Source organism: Pelmatolapia mariae, linkage group LG3_W (assembly GCF_036321145.2).
Source record: "Pelmatolapia mariae isolate MD_Pm_ZW linkage group LG3_W, Pm_UMD_F_2, whole genome shotgun sequence".
In the NCBI taxonomy this organism is placed as follows: domain Eukaryota; kingdom Metazoa; phylum Chordata; class Actinopteri; order Cichliformes; family Cichlidae; genus Pelmatolapia; species Pelmatolapia mariae.
The window spans coordinates 34,622,085-34,643,245 of NC_086229.1; the positions used below are offsets into that span (position 1 = coordinate 34,622,085).

The window sequence follows — 21,161 nt, forward strand, 5'->3', positions numbered from 1 at the left end:
TTCTAATGCTGAGTCTCTTTTACAAAGATGGAACTGCAGCTAATCCTGCTCATGTAGCCAGTTAGTAAAAACCCAAGTCAATGTCAGACACAGCAGACATTTAGTGATAATCTAAAATATGACTATCCAGAGTTGGGACCAGGAAGCAGAGTTGCAGTCTTACACGCCTCTCTGCAGCTTCTCTCCTCCTGCTACCCCCCAAAACCCATCTCCATAGAGACTGTGTCAGCTCCCAAAAAGACAAAAAACAAACTAAAAACCAGCAATAAAAAACTTAAACATAAACAATCACAAAGAAAGAACAATACAGTATCCACATCTGAACCAAAGAGTAAAACAGTGAAATGTGGATTATTAAATATTAGGTCTCTCTCCTCCAAGTCTCTGTTAGTACATGACTTAATAATTGATCAACAAATCGATTTACTCTGCCTTACAGAAACCTGGTTGCAGCAGGATGATTATGTTAGTTTAAATGAATCAACACCCCCGAGTCATTCTAACTACCAGAAATCTCGAAGCACAGGCCGAGGGGGCGGTGTGGCAGCTATTTTTCACACCAGCCTATTAATTAACGAAAGACCAAGACAGACTTTTAATTCATTTGAAAGCCTGATGCTTAGCCTCGTCCAACCCAGCTGTAAAACTCAGAAACCAGTCTTGTTATCATCTATCGTCCACCTGGGCCTTACACAGAGTTTCTGTCTGATTTCTCAGACTTTTTATCTGATTTAGTGCTCAGCTCAGATAAAATAATTATTGTGGGTGATTTTAACATCCATGTAGATGCTAAAAATGACAGCCTCAACATGGCATTTAATCTGTTATTAGACTCAATTGGCTTCTCTCAAAATGTAAAAGAACCCACCCACCACTTTAATCACACTCTAGATCTTGTGTTAACCCTCTCGAGGCAGGCGTTGCCGATTTGCAACAGTTAAAAACTAACAACGTGAGTACCCCACATACATATTTTATGAGTTTCTTTTACTCAGAAGTACCACTGCAGGACTTGGTTGTGCATTAGCAACAAAAACTTAATTTGAGCCTGAGAGGGTTAACATATGGCATAGAAACTGAACATTTAACAGTGTTTCCTGAAAACCCTCTGCTGTCTGATCATTTTCTGATAACATTTACATTTACAATAATTGATTACACAGCAATGGAGAGTAGACTTTATCACAGTAGATGTCTTTCTGAAAGCGCTGTAACTAAGTTTAAGAATATAATCCACCCACTGTTATCATCTTCAATGACCTGTACCAACATAGAGCAGAGCAGCTATCTGAACGTTATTCCAAAAGAGGTGTGAATGTGTGTGTCAATGGGTGGATGACTGAACGTGTAAAGCGCTTTGGGGTCCTTACGAACTAGTAAAGCGCTATACAAATACAGGCCATTTATAGGCCATTGTTAATAATTTTACCTCCTCACTACATACGACTCTGGATACTGTAGCTCCTGTGAAAACTAAGGCCTCAAATCAGAAGTCCCTGACTCCGTGGTATAATTCTCAAACACGTAGCCTAAAACAGATAACTCGTAAGCTGGAGAGGAAATGGCGTGTCACAAATTTAGAGGATCATCATTTAGCCTGGAGAAATAGTTTGCTGCTTTATAAGAAAGCCCTCCGCAAAGCCAGAACATCTTACTATTCTCTATTGAGCGAAGTATCCCTTTAACGTTAACTAGTAATGACTTCATGAACTTCTTCACAAATAAAATTTTAGTCATTAGAGAAAAAATTACCAATAATCATCCCACAGATGTAATATTATCTACAGCTACTTTCAGTACCATTTATATTAAGTTAGACACTTTTTCTTCAATTGATCTTTCTGAGTTAACTTTAATAATTACTTCCTCCAAACCATCAACGTGTCTTTTAGACCCAATTTAGACCCTAGACCATGAACACTTTGAATCACCATTAATGGCGTTGTTACAGCAACATTCAATTATGAATTCAAAAGTAGTGTATTGTGTACTTATTTTAATAGTACTGCAGTATGAGAAGTGCAACATTCAGTGTACAGATGTGAAACAAATCAGGAGCTTTCTAACAGCAGTGTTCCCTTTAACACAGTAGCAGTTCAAATATTTCTGTCAGTCTGAGCTGAAACATGAATCTAATCAAATCAAATATCAAATCAAAGTTCTTTGCCTCTGCCAGGATGTCAACATTTGATCTAGTTTGTACCAAACAAAGTTCCCCTCAGAGTCCAGAGCCACCATCATAACATTATAACAGGCACCTTTGATCAACAGCAAGTGAACATTTATAAATGTGTGTTTTCAGAACAAGAACCAGCAGAACTATTTTTCTGTTATCAGGTAGCAGCACAAACTTTCATCAGCTCATTTACTGTGCAGGGACTTTGAGTGTGTGAAGTGTGTGTTTGTACTGGATTTCCTTGGGAGAATCTCAGTCAGAAACAAGACAAAGGAAAAATACTTTCAGTCGTCCAGGTTGAGTTGACAACATGAACTGCATTTATCTTCCTCTGACTTTACAATTTCTTCCTCCTCTGCACCGAGCCAGCTGCTAAGACACACAAGCTCACTGACATTTTCTGATGATGAAGAAACTCTCTTCTTTTGTATAATATGATCAGCAACAAAGAACAAACTTTCACAGGTACAGATGTTACAGCTGTGGCCAAGTACTTGTGTGCAGTTGAGGCAGTGCTGCATGTTTGGAGCAGCACTGTAATGGACAGGTCTCTGTACTGATGGTGGGTCTGAGTCTTCCTCCTGTTCACAATCACACTCTGATGAAGCACCAATAGGGCCAACTTTTTATCTGGTGGCTCGGATGTTGTTGCTTCCACAGGTTTCCCTTCAACAACACTCTGTTCCTTCAGTAAGTTGGTGACTGAGGCCCAAACTTCAGCCTCTCAGATCTGGGTAAATACTTGAGGTCCTTGAATCTGGCTCGAGTGCAGCAGCAGTTTTCACATATACAATGTTTGTGTAACCACGGTAACGTCTGACCCCACTTCTGCGAATCCCTTTATTGTGGCGGAAATGAACACGGTATAAGTTCCGGGTCGATCAGCTGCATGTCCCCTGCTCCCCTTGCTGCTGTTGTCCCTGTGGTTGGCGTACTTGTCAGATATTGACAAATTACAGACTACATATCAATTGACAGCGTGCAATAACCTGGCCGATTCATTCACCTTTACACCCTCTCTCGATCGACTCAAAGGTGAGTTATTTGTTTGGTTTGTTATGTCACAATTAATGAAAATGCGAAGCTGTGGTCGCGCATTCTAAAACGCCGGTAAACTAATGCTAGGCTAGTGACAGTAAGTGCAATTACTGGTTTCATTTATTGAATATTGTTGTTTTTGTTTATTTCACTATGGCCGAATGTTAAATTAATGTTTCAAGAGTGGAGTGAGTGATTTAATTTTTGTAATTTTGTCCGTTTTGGATGTTTTTGGTTTTTTTTGTTACTTTTCTGATTAAATGCCAAAACGGCCTATGAGACTTTTGAATTGAGTTAAACTCCCTTTAGATTATTGAATCTGTTGCGCAAAACCTGTGATTAAACGTGTTTTGCAAATATTTGATTAACATTGGATACTGTTTCTTAGCTTTATTGCTAATATACTTTGATGGGACCCATGAGAATGTTTTTCAGTAGTATTTGGAATGATATTCGTTATAAGAGATGATGACTATGAGATGCTATGATTTGTTTGGTTATTGGTTTAATGATTGATGTATATGGCATTAATTATTTGACTTTGTTATTTATGAATTTTTTTATTCTGTCATAGCAGTAGAATGCTGCTTCATTTTCTTGTGTGAGTGATAATTTATGTTTCTGACCTTGTTTAGGTCAGGTTGTTTTTTTTGGGGGGGGGTTCTCCCGCCATCAGCCCTGATCAGCGTGGGATGGCAAGCCACCCGACCACCGCTGCATTGCGGTAGGACTTATAAACCTATGGATTGAATGGAACTAAAGTGATCGCATGCCGGACTAAACCTCATCCCACCTCCTTTCTGGAACCTAATAAGCTGTTTTGTATTGTCAACATCCTTTTTGTTTGTGATATATATATATATATATATATATATATATATATATATATATATAGGTGCGGTGACTCCCAAGCTAGGCGAGTGGCTCCAGCAGATCCCGGGAACAACATCAGACATCTCTGTCCAGAAGAGCGCAGTCCTGGGAACAGCTAAGATACTGGGCAGGACCCTCAAGCTCCCAGGCCTCTGGTAGAGGACCCGAGCTTGAAGGATAAACCGCCCACAGGGGCGTGCTGGGTGTTTTTTTTTTATATATATATATATATATATATATGCCTATATATATATATATAAAGGTATATAGGCATCCGTGGGCAAGAGATGAAAACAGGGCGTTGTTGGAATGCTACTACGCAAGTAACCCTGGCGGAAGGGGTTACATGAATAGGATGAAGGGCTTTTTCTTCGATACCCAACATCCACAATGACGGCGAAACAACTAGTAGCTCAGTGTTCCAACATTCGAAAGAAGGGACTGCTATCACAGCTAGAGATTGACGAGGTACAACATAAATGCTACGGCAAGGAGGAGTCAGGATGCCAGGTCAGGGGGGAGATATCATCACCCCCACCCGAGATTGGGTATATAGCACCAAGTGCGATAGGAGAAGGATTGTTGAGTGCGAGAGGAACTGACCTGAAAGATAGGATCATGGCCAAGCTTGAAACCTGGATCCCCCGTAGCCGGTTACCAAGATTACGTGAAGTACCCTCAGAAGGTCTGCTAGATGATGTTAATGCAGCACTACGGACGATACCTACAACCACAATTACCGACACTAACAAGCTGATCTACACTACGGCAGCAGTGATCAGTGAGATGCTTGGCTACAAGTTGAACAGCCACAAGGGGCAGTACCCTCCATGGAGAAGGAGGCTAGAGGGCAAGATCAAAGTAGCACGGAGGGAGGTTAGCCAACTAACGGAGTTGCAGAAAGGCGCGACAAAGAAGGTGCATAAGAAATACAGCAAGCTGTCCATACCTGAGGCCTTGGAAACTACCAAGCAAAGACTCACAGCCTTGGCCAGCCGCTTGAGGAGGTACACCAGAGAGATAGAAAGCAGGAGAATAAACCAGCTGTTCTCCACAGAACCAGCAAAGGTGTACTCCCAGTGGCAAGGGAACAATAAGAGAACAGCACCACCAAGCCTGGAGACGGAGCAATACTGGAAGAGCATATGGGAGAAGGACGCAACCCATAACGTGCTCAGTGGCTAGTGGATCTGAGGGCAGACCATAGTGACCTCCCTGAACAGGGTCCAGTAACCATCACAGTGGCAGATATCCAAGAAAGGGTCTCCAGTATGAAGAGTTGGACAGCACCAGGGCCCGACATGGTTCACGCCTACTGGCTGAAGAAGCTGACTGCACTCCACGAGCGTCTGGCAGCACAAATAAACCAGCTGCTAGTTAACGAGAGACACCCGGAATGGCTAACCGAAGGTCGAACGGTCCTGATCCCCAAGGACCCCAGGAAGGGACCGGTCCCATCCAACTACCGACCAATAACCTGCCTCAGTACTACATGGAAGCTCCTGTCAGGCATCATATCGGCTAAGATGAACAGGCACATGGGTCAATACATGAGTGGGGCACAGAAAGGGATTGGCAAGAATACCAGAGGCGCAAAACACCAGCTACTGGTAGACAGAACAGTGAGCCGAGACTGCAAGACCAGACTGACCAACCTGTGCACTGCCTGGATTGATTACAAGAAGGCCTATGACTCAATGCCCCACAGCTGGATACTGGAATGCTTAGAATTGTACAAGATCAACAGGACCCTAAGAGCCTTCATCAGGAACTCAATGGGGATGTGGCGTACAACACTAGAGGCCAACTCCAAGCCCATAGCACAAGTCACCATCAAGTGCGGGATCTACCAAGGAGATGCTCTGTCCCCACTGCTGTTCTGCATAGGCCTGAACCCCCTCAGTGAGATCATTAACAAGACTGGCTACGGATACCGACTACGGAACGGAGCAGTTGTCAGCCACCTCCTGTACATGGATGACATCAAGCTGTATGCCAAGAGTGAACGAGACATCGATTCACTGATCCACACTACCAGGCTATACAGCAATGACATTGGAATGTCGTTCGGACTGGAGAAGTGTAGTCGAATGGTAACAAAGAGAGGGACGGTAGTCAGAACTGAGGGGATTGAACTACCAGAAGGCAACATTGCAGACATAGAGGACAGTTACAAGTACCTGGGGATCCCGCAGGCGAATGGGAACCATGAAGAGGCCACTAGAAAGGCTGCAACCACCAAGTACCTGCAAAGGGTCAGGCAAGTCCCGAGGAGTCAGCTGAACGGTAAGAACAAGATCCGGGCCATCAACTCCTACGCCCTGCCCGTGATCAGGTACCCTGCTGGGGTAATAGGCTGGCCAAAGGAGGAGATAGAAGCCACTGACATAAGGACAAGAAAGCTCCTTACCATGCATGGAGGGTTTCACCCCAAGTCCAGCACCCTGAGGCTGTACGCTAAGCGGAAGGAAGGGGGCCGGGGACTGGTGAGTGTCGGCACCACAGTCCAGGATGAGACAACGAACATCCAAGAATACATTGGGAAGATGGCCCCAACTGACCGAGTGCTCAGTGAATACCTCAGGCAGCAGAAACCCAAGAAAGAGGAGGGAGACGAGGAACCATCATGGAAGGACAGGCCCCTGCACGGTATGTACCACCGGCAGATAGAGGAGGTGGCTGATATCCAGAAATCCTACCAGTGGCTGGACAAAGCTGGACTGAAAGACAGCACAGAGGCACTAATCATGGCAGCACAAGAACAAGCTCTGAGTACAAGATCCATAGAGGCTGGGGTCTATCACACCAGGCAAGACCCCAGGTGCAGGCTGTGCAAAGATGCCCCAGAGACAATCCAGCACATAACAGCAGGGTGCAAGATGCTAGCAGGCAAGGCATACATGGAACGCCATAACCAAGTGGCCGGCATAGTGTACAGGAACATCTGTGCTGAGTATAACCTGGAAGTCCCAAGGTCAAAATGGGAGATGCCCCCAAGGGTGGTGGAGAATGACCGAGCTGAGATCCTGTGGGACTTCCAGATACAGACGGACAAAATGGTGGTGGCTAACCAACCGGACATAGTGGTGGTGGACAAACAGAAGAACACGGCCGTAGTGATCGATGTAGCGGTTCCGAATGACAGCAATATCAGGAAGAAGGAACACGAGAAGCTGGAGAAATACCAAGGGCTCAGAGAAGAGCTCGAGAGGATGTGGAGGGTGAAGGTAACGGTGGTCCCCATGGTAATCGGAGCACTAGGTGCAGTGACTCCCATCAGAGATCTCTGTCCAGAAGAGCGCAGTACTGGGAACAGCTAAGATACTGCGCAGGACCCTCAAGCTCCCAGGCCTCTGGTAGAGGACCCGAGCTTGAAGGATAAACCGCCCGCAGGGGCGTGCTGGGTGTTTATATATATATATATATATATGTGTGTGTGTGTGAATGGGTGGATGACTGGTTGTGTAAAGCGCTTTGGGGTCCTTAGGGACTAGAAAAGCGCTATACAAATACAGGACATTCATTCATTCACACATATATATTATTTTATTTTATTTTATTTTTTACTTTTTTGTACATCTGTGCATATATTTCTCATTGACCATAATATATATATTTTTGAGCTCTATTTTGGTTTCCTTTTTATTCACACACTCAGGCTCCGTAGTCGAAGCTACTTGTGATTGCTCATTATCTATGAAGCTGCAGTCAGGCGCCCAGGTCCTTTACCGCGTTACATTGGCATTTTGTTTGCGTGTCTCGAGGTCTGTTCTGAATGTAGACTTGAATTTGACCACGTAGACGGGGTCATCATCTGAGCTCTCCGTCAGCCGTGAGAGATGACAAAACACAGGCAGAATCACAGAGCATGAAACCAACTTTTCTCCTCCCAGAAGTTCAGTCACAGACCTGCAACAGAAACAATAATCAAAGATTCAAATGAGAATGTAGAGCATTTATCTACTTATATACCTTATTTACCCTACGACCGACTTCTTCAACAACACTAATCGGCCTGCAGTTTGTAACTATCCACTTCACTATGGCGTTTGTTAGCTTGTCTTTCTTTGGTTTATCTAGACTCCTCCCACAAGCTGATCCAACGTAGTCTGCCCAAGCCTCCCGCCACTGTTTGGGTGGTTTGTTTGCTGCCATCAACAGCGTAAAATGAATTTAAGTGATACTTCCGACTTGAAGTACTCCGATGATAAAAAACTCAACTTTGCTTCCAAATAACTTTAGTTGTATCAACAGTGCCAGCTGGAACATTTTAAAATTAACATGTCCATGTCAAAGATCTGTACCTATCTCCATGTTTCTGTCCCCGCCCCTTTCTTTCTGTCCCGGGTCATGTCAGCGCTGCAGTAGTATTAGGCCCACCATCAATGCTTTCATTGGTTAAGATGCATAATGACGCCCATTTCAAGCCAGCACCGATCAGCATCCCTCCTGTGACCCATGGCTTTTATATTCAGAGCCAGTGAGCACTTTCACAATAATGATTTTAAAAACTGTGTTAATGTGCGATAAAATAATTGTTGGTGTTAATCAATTAATGAGTTAATGAGATAATAACAGGTTAAGTTGCCCTAAAATTTAGACTTTGGTGACAAACTGATGTGATCTCCATGTTTCCTTTGTTGAACTGTGGGCGAGTATCAGAACTGAATGTACAGAGTAACATGTAGTGTTGTATACTAATGATTGTCTGCAGCATTAATCTCATATTTCCATCTAAAGTGTTGAATTTGACTGTTTTTATTTGATGTTCTTTATAATCTCTAGCACCAGTTCATCTGTAGGCTGAGCTCAGTCCATCCATTTAGTGAAATGATGCTTAAAGGTCTCATTGTTATGTGAGTGTGCTCAGATCCTGAAGCAGAAAGCCTGAGTTAACAGAGAAATGATCATCACTGTGATGATGCTCATCATTTCTGACTGGGATTTCAGGTTTTGTCAAAGCAGCAAACACAAAGAAAGCCTGGCTATGTTGGACTGGGTGTGGAAGCAGCTCCCAGTTTGAGTTCAGGAGACAGACACCCTCTCTACTTTGAAGATCAGCTTCAAACTTTCCTTTTTGATAAAGCTTATAGTTAGAGCTGGATCAGGTGACCCTGAACCATCCCTTAGTTATGCTGCTATAGGCTCAGGCTGTTGGTGGACTTCCCATGATGCTCTGCTTTCTTCTCCACTCCCCTCTTTTCACTCCTGATGCTTTTATATGTCACTACTGCATGTCCTTAACTTTTGTCTTCTCTCTCCTTAGTTTGTGTTTTGTTCTTGTCTCTCTGAGCTCATCTCTTCTCTTTCCCCTCACCCTGCAACCAGTCATGGTAGATGCTCCTCCTGGAGCCTGTTTTCACTGGGAGGATCTTTGTGTCAAAGGGAGTTCTTCCTTCCCACCATAAAGAGAAAATGATTGTTGACCGGTGGATTGTTGTTTTGTGTGTCTGCAGTCTTTCAGGCTGTCTGATCACAGAGGAAGGCTGTACTTCTCTGGCCTCAGCTCTGAGCTCCAACCCCTCCCATCTGAGAGAGCTGGACCTGAGCTACAATCATCCAGGAGACTCAGGAATGAAGCTGCTGTCGGCTGGACTGAAGGATCCAGGCTGGAGACTGGACACTCTCAGGTATGCAGAGAATGGCTGTGTACCAATTTAGCGACCGCACGCTTCGAGTACGCATTTTGAGACTTATTACGTCACAGCAACGCGACGACGGCTGTCCCAATTCGAAGTGTACTTCAAATGCGTATTCCAAATGCTCCGTCAAATTCCCCAATACCAAGCGTGGTCCGGTGCATGCTTCGTGGTCCCATATATCCCACAATTCATAGCGCGGCGGTGGGTGTGAATAATTTCACTGCAAAATACTGCAGACAGCAGAAGCGGAGCGGTGAACAGTGAACTGTCAAAAGTAAGTACTGCATATTATGTCACTTATTTATGTGTGAATGTTTATAATGAAGAACATTAAAACATTACTGTTGGCCACATGTTAGCAAAGTAATGTGACGTTAAGGATGTTTGCACTTTCAGCGTTAACTTGGTTTTAGAGCAGGGGTGGTTAACTCCAGGCCTCGAGGGCCGGTGTCCCTGCAGGTTTTAGATGTGTCCTTGAACCAACACAGCTGATTTAAATGGCTGAATTAGCTCCTGCAGTTCTCCAGAGGCCTGGTAACGAACTAATCATGTGATCCAGGTGTGTTGACCGAAGGTGAGATCTAAAACCTGCAGGACACCGGCTCTCGAGGCCTGGAATTGGCCACCCCTGTTTTAGAGTCTTTACTTTAAAATATACCCCGTTCAATAGTCGACCTTAATCTTACAGAGAATGTGATGATTTTGTGGATAATTAAAGTCAGTCATATATCCACAAACACAACAAGCTGAAAGTCAGTGATGCTGCTCGGTTTGCAGTCCTGAATATCACGGCACAAGCAGGATTCACTGCACTGTTAATGTTAGCTATGTTATATTGCTGCCTCTGTTCGGTGGTGTCGAGCCAAACGGACTTTAACGTGTGTTTGAACGAGCTGACGGTTCACTCGTTAAGCTGAAAGAAAGATGCTTTAATCACAGCAATCACACATGTGTCCACTGTACCATCTGGGAACTCTTCTTGTTTAGCACTCGTAATAACACAAACACTAAATCCTCCTTCTCTTGTGCTGTTGTGTAGCAGTGTATACACCTGAGACTGTCACCTGTCTGTCTGTGTCACGGCGAGTGAGATGAGCCGTGTGGGAATAATAAAGGAGGATCCAATCGCAGGCAGTAGTGGAGGAGAGAAGGTGGTTTATTGAGCACAATGCACCAGTGAAAAACAGGAAACAGAGATCACACTAAACTACACTGGAGACAACTAAACTACTGAATACGAACCGGAACTCAAACATGAAGCAAGGTGGACGACGGTACAAGATGGCGACAGCAGGGAGAACACACGAATGGGACATGGAGGATACACAGACGGACCAGCAACTACAATGACTAAAGACGTGACTTAAATACACACAGAGAAACACAGGGAGATTACACACAGGTGGGGAACACAGCTGGGAGTAATCAACGAGACGAGAGAGGTAAAACTAAACACACTCACATGAGACGCAGACCTTCACAATAAAACAGGAAACAGGAAACCATCACACAAAGACGCCGACTGGACACTGAGAGAGAAAGACAGAAAATGACACATGGAACTAGACCTATACTAAGCAGACACGACCGAAGAACAAATCCTTAAACATGAACAAACAGAAACACGGAACTCTAATAATACTCTATCATCATCATAATCATCACCACCACCACCACCAGTATACAGGAATAATCCATCATTCAAAATCAAAACATAACAACTCCAAAATGCTGGGTCGAACCGACCCAGAACCGTGACAGTCTGTCCTGCACTCTCTCTCTGTTTCTTTCTCTCTGATTGTGGAATAAAAGTATGAACATGTATTTATAAGTTACACTTGTGTTTGACTCCTGCAGCTTATCACACATTTGATTTCCATGTGTGACATAGAAATAATAATAATCTGACAATACATATAATATTGGCCATATTATATTTACATTACCAACGTGAGATGATTTTAGTCTCATGAACAACGTTAGCTAATCCGGTTGTTCAGTCTGACGTCACCAGCAGTGTCTGGGCCTAAACTCCGCTGCAGGTCCATATATCAAACGATCACTATGGCATTACTGAGAGTTGAAAAACTGTCTAAAGTCTTTCATCTTTAATAAAATGATCAGCGTTCTGCTCTACCAGGTGTAACAATTGAGTTTAACATCCAGGCATCCATGAAAACGGAATTTATGACATTTAACGGAGTTAGAAGTTAGCAGTAAGTTAGCTCGCTAGCTTCTATCTAAATACAATATAGCCTCCCTCTTCCCGCTCCACCACACCCACCCACACAGGTAGGGCCTTGGGGTGCGGGTGTGTCACCAGGGTGCAGGGGAGGCATTCCCCCCCCCCCCCCCCCCCCCCCGTCCCCTTCTGGCCACCTGTGCCTCAATTTTATTCCACAACTTATTCCACATTATTCACACTCTCATAACACACACATATATATAGGGCCTTGAGGGTGACTACGTTAACGCCGTCCAGTGGACGGTCTGTGTATTCAACCCTACCTCTGGCGCCGGTGCCCACCTCTCAATTTTAAATCCATGTAGACATTGAGGGTTCTCGGGAGGGGCCGTGCTAACACCTGCTGCTCTCTGGCAGCAGCACCATGCCCTCCCTTGTTTTAAATGCACTTTAGAACAACACGCAGCAACACTACACATGAGCGGGAGGAGGGAGGTATGGGGTCTTCACACACCCCCGTTCTCTACTAGCCATCGCCCCGATGGCTAGTAGGAGGCTGGGAGGAGGTGTTGGCTGTCCGATTGGCCTCCCTGCTGCTGCGGAGCCTGGAGCGGTCTGCTTGCCTGCGCCCCGTGGGAAAGGGTCACATCTCTTGGGTCTGGGTGCCGTTTCCCCCTCTGGGGGCGAGGGTACCTGGACCCGGGGTATAGAGTATGTTTGGGGAGTGTGATTGTGTGTACATGTCCATGTATGTCTATCCCTACGTTGGGTGAGTGCTGAGTGTTTGTATATGTGTGCATGAGGGTGGGAATGCATGTTTGTGTCTGTGTGTGCCTGTTTGTCTGTGTCTATATGTCAGGTCGGGTCTTAGACTCCACCTCTCTGGGAACACCCAGGCCCTCCCAAGTGTGGAGGCCTATCTCCCCTCACCACACTCCCTGCCGGTAACTGATGCCCTCAGGGGTTGGTGCATTGGTGGTTCTTGGTGTCCGGGGCTGGGCGCTCAGGTATGCACCAGCTCACTCCCGGTGGCTACTTGGCGGGGCCTGGTGCCTGTCGCTCGGTCAGGCCTCTTCCGGGGCAAAGGGGCGCGAATCCTACTTCCGGGCCTAAAGTAGTCTGAGTTTAATATGGCTTTTGCGTTGTTAACATGTTTAATGTTTTGTATTTTCTTCTATTTAATCTCAAAAAGCTCCTAAAACAGTCAGTGATCACTGTTGACCTCCCTTGGCTTTTATTACCGCTAATCATTTATTTAAGCTCAGTTTTTAAAACCTTAGGATGTAACTACAGCCCAGCCCATGCAGCAGTATATGAATAGCTAACCTCGTATTGTGGATGGATTATCTCAGTTCTTCTCCTGGCTGAAGTTTGGTCCGTTTACAGCATCCTGCCATGCGATTACATTTGTTCCTGACCACCGAGAACACTCACGTTAACTTTTATCGAGTGGAAAAAAAGTTAGCTTGTTTATATTATGCTAACATAGCTGTGTCGTTAGCGGTCACGTAGCACATCATTATATACCAGCTAGCCAAACTTCAGTAACCCTACAAACGTCACTGCTGTTTAGTTTTCTGTCTTCATTTATGTTGGAAGTGATAGCAGAGCTGTACGTTTGAATTTGTTTCTAAACCCCCGCAGTCAGGACATGATATATTGTATTTAGATAGAAGCTAGCGAGCTAACTTCCTGCTAACTTCTAACTCCGTTAAATGTCATAAATTCCGTTTTCATGGATGCCTGGATGTTAAACTCAATTGTTACACCTGGTAGAGCAGAATGCTGATCATTTTATTAAAGATAAAAGACTTTAGACAGTTTTTCAACTCTCAGTAATGCCATAGTGATCGTTTGATATATGGACCTGCAGCGGAGTTTAGGTCCAGACACGGCTAGTGACGTCAGACTGAACAATCGGATAGTACGCACCGGACGTAGTACACATACTGCGCGTACTCTGAAGCGTGTGGTCGCTAAATTGGGACACAGCCATTGTCTGATAGAGGAGGAAGAGCTGGAAACATGTTCTGTGTCCTTCACTCACTTCCTGTTTGTTTCCTGCAGATGAGACGTGAACAATCACACAGGCAGGAATATTTTCAGGGACAGACACACTAGTCTAGCTGGATAGTACATGGATATTTATGTAGGCGATTGCAGTGTAAACGCTGTCTCCACATGGAAAACAGGAGTGATCCACCTTCTGCTGTCAGACCTGCAGGTTTATCCCTGTGCTGTTCTCATCTGTCTTATAGTGACACAAACTATTTTTTGCAGTGGCACAAATCATTTGTGTGCCTTCTTATTTAATGCAGCATACCTGATTGTTCTGTAAATAGTTTGAAATGGTTATATAAAAACCGCCTGAGGCCTCGGCTGCATTTTTAGGGAAATAGTTGCAGAGTTGTTGTTTGCTAAACTTGTGCATCATTTTTTAAAATGTACAGTTTCTGTTTGCAAGTTCTGAAAATGATCGGTTAAACATGTTTGTAGTTTTTCCAGTAAAAATGTGAGTTTTTTTTCCTCTGATATTTCCTCCAATGACTGGAGATATGGTGTTGATGAATGTGTCAGAACTAATCCAAAGATATAACCCTGTGTAGTCTGGAGAGATGGCATCATCCAGTCTGTCCTGTTTCCATCAATCACTGTCTGGTTGGCCTCAGTCATGAAACATGACGGGGCCAGACAATAAGGTCTTTAGAGAGGCTCATCTGTGCTGTCTTTCCTCCATCCAGGACCTGTAAAGGTCCAGAATGAGGGACAAACACATCTCTACAGACCTTTCACATCACGGAGATAAACTGTTTACATTTCTTCCTTCAGGCAGACGATACAGAGTGTTGTTAACAAAAAACAGACACCACAGACAATTCATTCCCCCGGGCTTTCACTTTGATGAACACTGTGAATGTTCATTTGTCTGAGAGCCATGTGATGTCCATGTGTGCATGCTGACTGCTCTGACCCCCCTCCTCCTTTCAGGGTGGAGCCTGCTGGAGTCCGATGGTTGAGACCAGGTCTGAGGAAGTGTAAGTGTGTTTTTAATGGGATTCATGAAAACAAAGCAGCACACATTCAACCATCTTCATCATGTCAGGAGTCATCATCAAAGTGTCAATCAATGAACAGATGACGGATCAATAACTGCAGCTGGATTGTGTTTGTTCTCTCCATCAGATTCCTGTCAACTCACAATCGACACAAACACAGTGAACAGAAACCTCCAACTGTCTGACAACAACAGGAAGGTGACACATGTGGAGAAGTATCACTCATATCCTGATCATCCAGACAGATTTGATGGTTTTTGTTCTCCTCAGCTGCTGTGTAGAAATGGTCTGACTGGTCGCTGTTACTGGGAGGTCGAGTGGAGAGGAGACGTTTGTATATCAGTGAGTTACAGAAGCATCGGAAGGAAAGGATACGGTGAAGACTGTTTGTTTGGATACAATGATCAGTCCTGGAGTCTTAGCTGCTCTGACAATGGTCCTCATTATGTCCTCCACAATAACAGACACACATCCATCTCCTCCTCCTCCTCCTCCTCCTCCTCTGTCTCTAACAGAGCAGCAGTGTATGTGGATTGTCCTGCTGGCACTCTGTCCTTCTACAGAGTCTCCTCTGACACTCTGATCCACCTCCACACCTTCAACACCACATTCACTCAAACTCTTTATCCTGGGTTTAGAGTTGGTATGCTGATTCCTACGTGTTGCGGTGCTGAGATGGGTCCAAAGAGTGTCCTCCTGTTAGAGAAACACTCTTACTGTTGAACAGATAGTTCAGTCTGTACATCTCTGTCTCTTTCACTCACAAACACGTTTTCAGATTCATGGATTCAATCAGTTGATGTTTGAAACTCTTCTAAATTATTCCTTGTAAACTTCTTCCTCTTCAGTCCTTTAAAGATGGAAGCTCCCATTATTCCAGGATCCACATGTTGTTTTTCTGTCTTTTTCCACTCAAAGCTTCATAGTGAGTATCAGTATGTTGTGTTTCTCTGAAGCTCAGTTCACAACCAGCTCCTCTGCATTTTCAACAAGTCTGAGCTCATTAAAATGAATCCAAATGTTTGATTTCTCTTTCTTAATGGGATGTTTCCAAACTCCACATGCTCTTACTGTTTCACTCATTGTTGGAAGCTCATCATGTGAAAATGTTTCAGCCATATATGCTGGAAATTTTGGCTCAATAGTTTTGAATGCAGTTCTAAGCAGAACCTGATTGTATTGAGGGATCATAACGCATGTGGCTTATCTAATAAACAGCAAAGGCTTCAATCCTCATGTGAAACTAGTCTTGTGTTTTTCCCATGTTGAACAAGAACATGGTGCAGGATGTTGGTAACAGCTTGGTTATCAAACTCTTAGAAACACGTAAATATGTGTGTATAGCACTGCATATGTTGTGTAGCACTTTAGTTTGTGTGAAACATGAAAACTATCACAAAGGGTCCTGGTAAAGAATCTGCTGGAATTGTGTGGCAGACATTAGATTTGTTTGATGTCAAAGTTTTAGAAGCTGTTTCATTGTTTTTCATGCATCTCTATTTTGATAAAATGCTGCATCAAAAACAAAGAGGAAGTGAAGTCACATGTGTTTATCTCCACAAAGCAGAATGAGTCTATTGCTGTCACCTGGATCAGTGACCAAATGTTTCTCTCTCTGAAAACGTCCAGGTGAACATAATCAACCATTTGGGATCAGCCAGCAATGCAGCATCATTGTTGTTCAGGTTCAGAGGTTTGCAGAAATGAACTGATGACCATAAACAGCTGCAAAGTCCAATAAAATACCAGCTGGGGTTCAGCTGCATTTGAAGAAGTCAAAGAAAAGTAAGGATGGCAAAGGGCGATGTTTTCTTCCAAAGAACTGATTGAAAAAATGGTTGATGGCCTCATTAGAAGAATAATTTGGACATTTGTGAGGAACTCTAACCAAGAAAGGGGGGGGGGATATGTGTGTATTCACATCATTTATGTTAATGAGAGTGTGGGGAGTGAGTTGGAGGGTAGGGTGGGGTGGGGCGGGGTGGACTGCTTTTTACTATGTAAAGCACTTTGTGCTACATTTTTTTTGTATGAAAAGTGCTTTATAAATAAAGATTGATTGATTGATTGATATGTCAAGTAGTGTGAATGAGCATATTTAATGCATGGAGAATAAGATCATGAGAATAATATTAGTGCCACACAAATAATACACCTGAGCTTTTTGTGGCATTTGCAGAGGTAGAAATGTTGGATGATGGGGGCTCCAGTTGGTGGAGCTGAGCCCTGTTGACCCCTGGATGGCTGATCCTCGAGAGCCTCTGGAGCTCCAGGAAGGAGAAGGGAAAGGACCTGTTTTGATTTTACACTTTAAATAACAAATATTTAACCACAATTTTCAGACAATACTGTGTATTCTGTTACTTTTATCGAACTGTTTATCAAAATGATCTAAAACTTCAATTATGTAAGTAAGAATAAAAACATCACATTTTCTCCATACTGGATGAGCTAAGAGTGAAAAGTGCATCAGTGGTCCCCCAAATATAAATGTTCTTTGACCTTCCTGTCAGGTGACATACTTCAGCCATGCCTGCATGGAGCTAGAGCTTGGTGAGAGAAGGTTCATGTTGGACCCCTGGTTGAAGGGTCCCGCATTTGATTTGATATACCTTTATTAGTCCCACAAGGGGAAATTTGATTTGCCAGGAGCTGGTGACTTCTCCATGAGCCTCCAGCAGATGCCCTGGAAACACTTTGTGCTGCAGATCTCATTTAAATCAGCCATATGTACTCAGACCACCTCAGGCAAGCTCTGCTAATGTTGTTAAATACAGCGGTCCCTCATTAATCACAGGAATTATGTTCTAAAAATAACCCGTGATAGGTGAAATCTGTGAAGTTGCCAGCTTTATTTTTTGCAATTATTATAGATGTTTGAAGGCTGTAAAGCCCTCACTACACACTTTCTACACTTTTCTCAGACAGGCATGAACATTTTCACAGTTTTCTCTCTTGTTGAAACACAAAGTTCAAACCTTGGTAGAAAAATAAGTCCAGCATTACAGAATGGAACCAACTTCAGAGTCACACTGCGAGGGATCGAAGATTTATGTTCATCTGACAAGCTGAACACATTCTTTACTGGACAGGAGACACAGCACAGGATTGATTGACAATGGTCCACAGCCAATCAGGATGCAGAACAAAAACGAAATCCGTGAAACGCCAAGGCTGTGAAAGGTGAAACACGTTATAGCGAAGGACCATAAACATATGCATTACATATTACTGCCGTTTTTATTTGAAGCAGCTAAATGATTGAGAGCAAACACAGCACAGTATCTACAGACTGTTCCTGCTTCAGCTGTTCATCTGGATCACACAGCATTTGATTGATTTCTTATGGCTCACATACATTACAATATTTAAACTGTGACCAGCTGCAATCAACATCAACAAAGGAAAAGAGCACATGCTGCACACAGTCACAGTAAAGACAAGCTATAACATTCTTAAATTTAAAGCCTGAAAACTATTTTTACATCCATTCATTATATATCAATTATAATTAATTATAAATCACTACAAAAGTAATGTAAGTAAGTAAGTAAAATTTATTTATATAGCTCTTTTCACAGATAAAAATCACAAAGTGCTTTACAACACGGGACATGGGAATATAAAAACAATATAACAGTAACTTAAACAATGTAAAACAATAAAACTATAAAAACAGCATAAGAAGAAATTAATCAAATGCTTTTCTAAATAAAAATGTCTTCAGCTGTTTCTTAAAAGAATCAATGGAGTCCGTGCAGCGAAGAGACAGTGGGAGAGAATTCCACAACTGTGGTGCCACAGTCTGAAAGGCCCGATCACCACGAGTTTTAAAGCGAGTGCGCGGTACCACCAGCAGTCTCTGATCTAGTGACCTTAAAGCCCGAGAAGATGAATGTGGTTTCAGCAGGTCAGATAAATATTGAGGAGCCTGACCATGTAGGGCCCTAAAGGTTAGAACTAAAATTTTAAAATGAAACCTAAAATTTACAGGCAACCAGTGAAGGGAGGCCAAGACTGGAGTGATATGCGATCTTCTCTTGGTGCCTGTTAAGAGACGTGCTGCAGCATTCTGCACAGTCTGAAGACGATTTAAGGCTGATTTGTTAAAACAAGTAAAAAGGCCGTTACAATAGTCTAAACGAGAAGAAATAAAAGCATGAATAATCATCTCAAGTTCAAGCTTGGATACCATTAGTCTGAGTTTAGAAATATTACGTAAATGATAAAAACAGTTTCGACATCGAGCTGTCAAATATGACACCGAGGTTTCTAAGGCTTGATTTTACATAAGGGTCTAAGAAGCTGATATGCTGCCTGATTTCTGGGACCATGTGGTCTGGAGCAATAATTAGAGTTTCTGTTTTATCAGAGTTTAGTTGGAGAAAATTGTCATTTAACCATTTGTTGATTTCTGTCAGGCAATTACTTAAATTAGACAATTTATAAAACTCAGACATTTTGAAGGAACAATATAGTTGGATGTCGTCAGCATAGAGATGATAGGAGATATATTTATAGCGCTTAATAATTTGGCCTAGGGGAAATACATAAAGTAAAAAGAGAATTGGACCCAGGACAGATCCTTGAGGTACCCCACACGGCAAAACTGTTGATTCTAATGTGACATGATTCATGCAAACAGTAAAAGATCTCTCAGACAGATATGATATAAACCATTTTAAAACAACACCAGTAATCCCAAACAAGTTCTCGAGTCTGTTTATCATGATACTGTGATCTGCAGTGTCAAAAGCAGAGCTGAGATCCAACAGGACCAGCACGGTGTCCTCTCCAGAGTCTGCTGCCATCAAGATATCACTAGATACTCTAAGTAAGGCCGTTTCAGTGGAATGCAATTTACGAAAACCAGACTGGAAAGTGTCCATAACAGCATTTTTATCCAGGAAATAGTTAAGTTGTTCTACTACTACTTTTTCTAAAATTTTCGATATAAAAGGCAATTTGGATATTGGCCTATAACTGTTAGGAAGAGATGGATCCAGCTGAGGTTTCTTTAATATTGGCTCAACAATAGCTTGTTTAAAGAAGCTGGGGACTGAGCCAGTATGAAGAGAAGTATTTATCATTTTCCACAATACAGGGGCCAATTGAATCAAACACACTAGTGAAAAATGAAGATGGAAGGACATCGAGGGGGCTTGAAGTCTGTTTTATATGACAAAGCAGGCCTCTGACGTCTTGTAATGTAACAGGAGTAAAAGAGGACCAACTATAAGAGGAGAGCAAGTTGAAAGTTTGATATTGAGAAGATGATGGAGAGATATTAGACCTGATGGCAGTGACCTTATTTCTGAAATAGTTCATAAACTCATTGCATTCAGACGTTGAGTGCACTGGTGCACAAGGAGCATCAGGAGAAGCAATGCTCTTAATTGTTTTAAACAAGAATTTAGGATCTTTCTTTTTTGAAGCTATGAGGTGTGAAAAATACTCTGTTCTTGCATTTTCCACATGTCATTTAGCAAGAGGATAGATTCTTTAAGGTGTAACCTATAAACCTCAAGCTTGGAAGCCTTCCACAAACGTTCTAGCTTGCGACAGTATCTCCTGAAATTACAAATGTTTTCATTTATCCAAGGATGAGATTTCAAACATAGGACAGTACTTTTTTTCAGAGGTGCCACTATGTCTAAACTAGAATTACACTGGTTATTAAAGGATGAGACAAGAGAGTCCAAATCATTGTAAGTCATTTCAGCGTCAAACGTGGCAGAGAACCTTTTGCTGGCGTTCTGGTTCATGATTCGCCTTTCAATCGTTATTTTGGGAGCCGGGGATCCAAATAAAACGACAAGTTAAAATATATGCAGCTATGGTCACTCACATGGACATCTTCCACACGAATGTCATTTATATTTAAACCCAAGGAGAAAACAAGGTCCAATGTTTGACCCTTTACATGTGTAGGGCCAGAAACATGCTGCATAAAATTAAAAGACTCTGTGATAGTCATGAAGTCAGCAGCCATGTTACAGGATGCATCATCAATATGAAGGTTAAAATCTCCCAACATTACCACCTTCTCTAATTTAATAATGGATGATAGGAGGTCGTTAAATTCAGTTAAAAAGACTCCGGCAGGGACAGGAGGTCGGTAGATTAAAATACAATAAAAGGTGTGCAAAGAGCCGACCTTGATCATCTGAAGTTCAAAGGAGGTAAAAGAA

The 21,161-nt window shown here is 43.0% G+C and overlaps 2 protein-coding genes across 2 annotated transcripts in view; one reads left to right on the plus strand and one right to left on the minus strand.

Annotated features, from left to right (window-relative positions):
- The window catches only part of LOC134622284 (NACHT, LRR and PYD domains-containing protein 12-like), a 1,346,881-nt gene that overhangs the window by 370,961 nt on the left and 954,759 nt on the right, over positions 1 to 21,161 (minus strand). The gene's annotated exons all lie outside the window — the stretch shown is intronic.
- Positions 1 to 21,161, plus strand: part of LOC134624399 (uncharacterized) — a 342,378-nt gene that overhangs the window by 31,996 nt on the left and 289,221 nt on the right. The window contains exons 8-10 of the mRNA XM_065470000.1: positions 9,544 to 9,717; positions 14,903 to 14,949; positions 15,098 to 15,688. Coding sequence (XP_065326072.1) covers positions 9,544 to 9,717; positions 14,903 to 14,949; positions 15,098 to 15,688 — 812 coding nt within the window. The remainder of the gene's footprint in view (positions 1 to 9,543; positions 9,718 to 14,902; positions 14,950 to 15,097; positions 15,689 to 21,161) is intronic.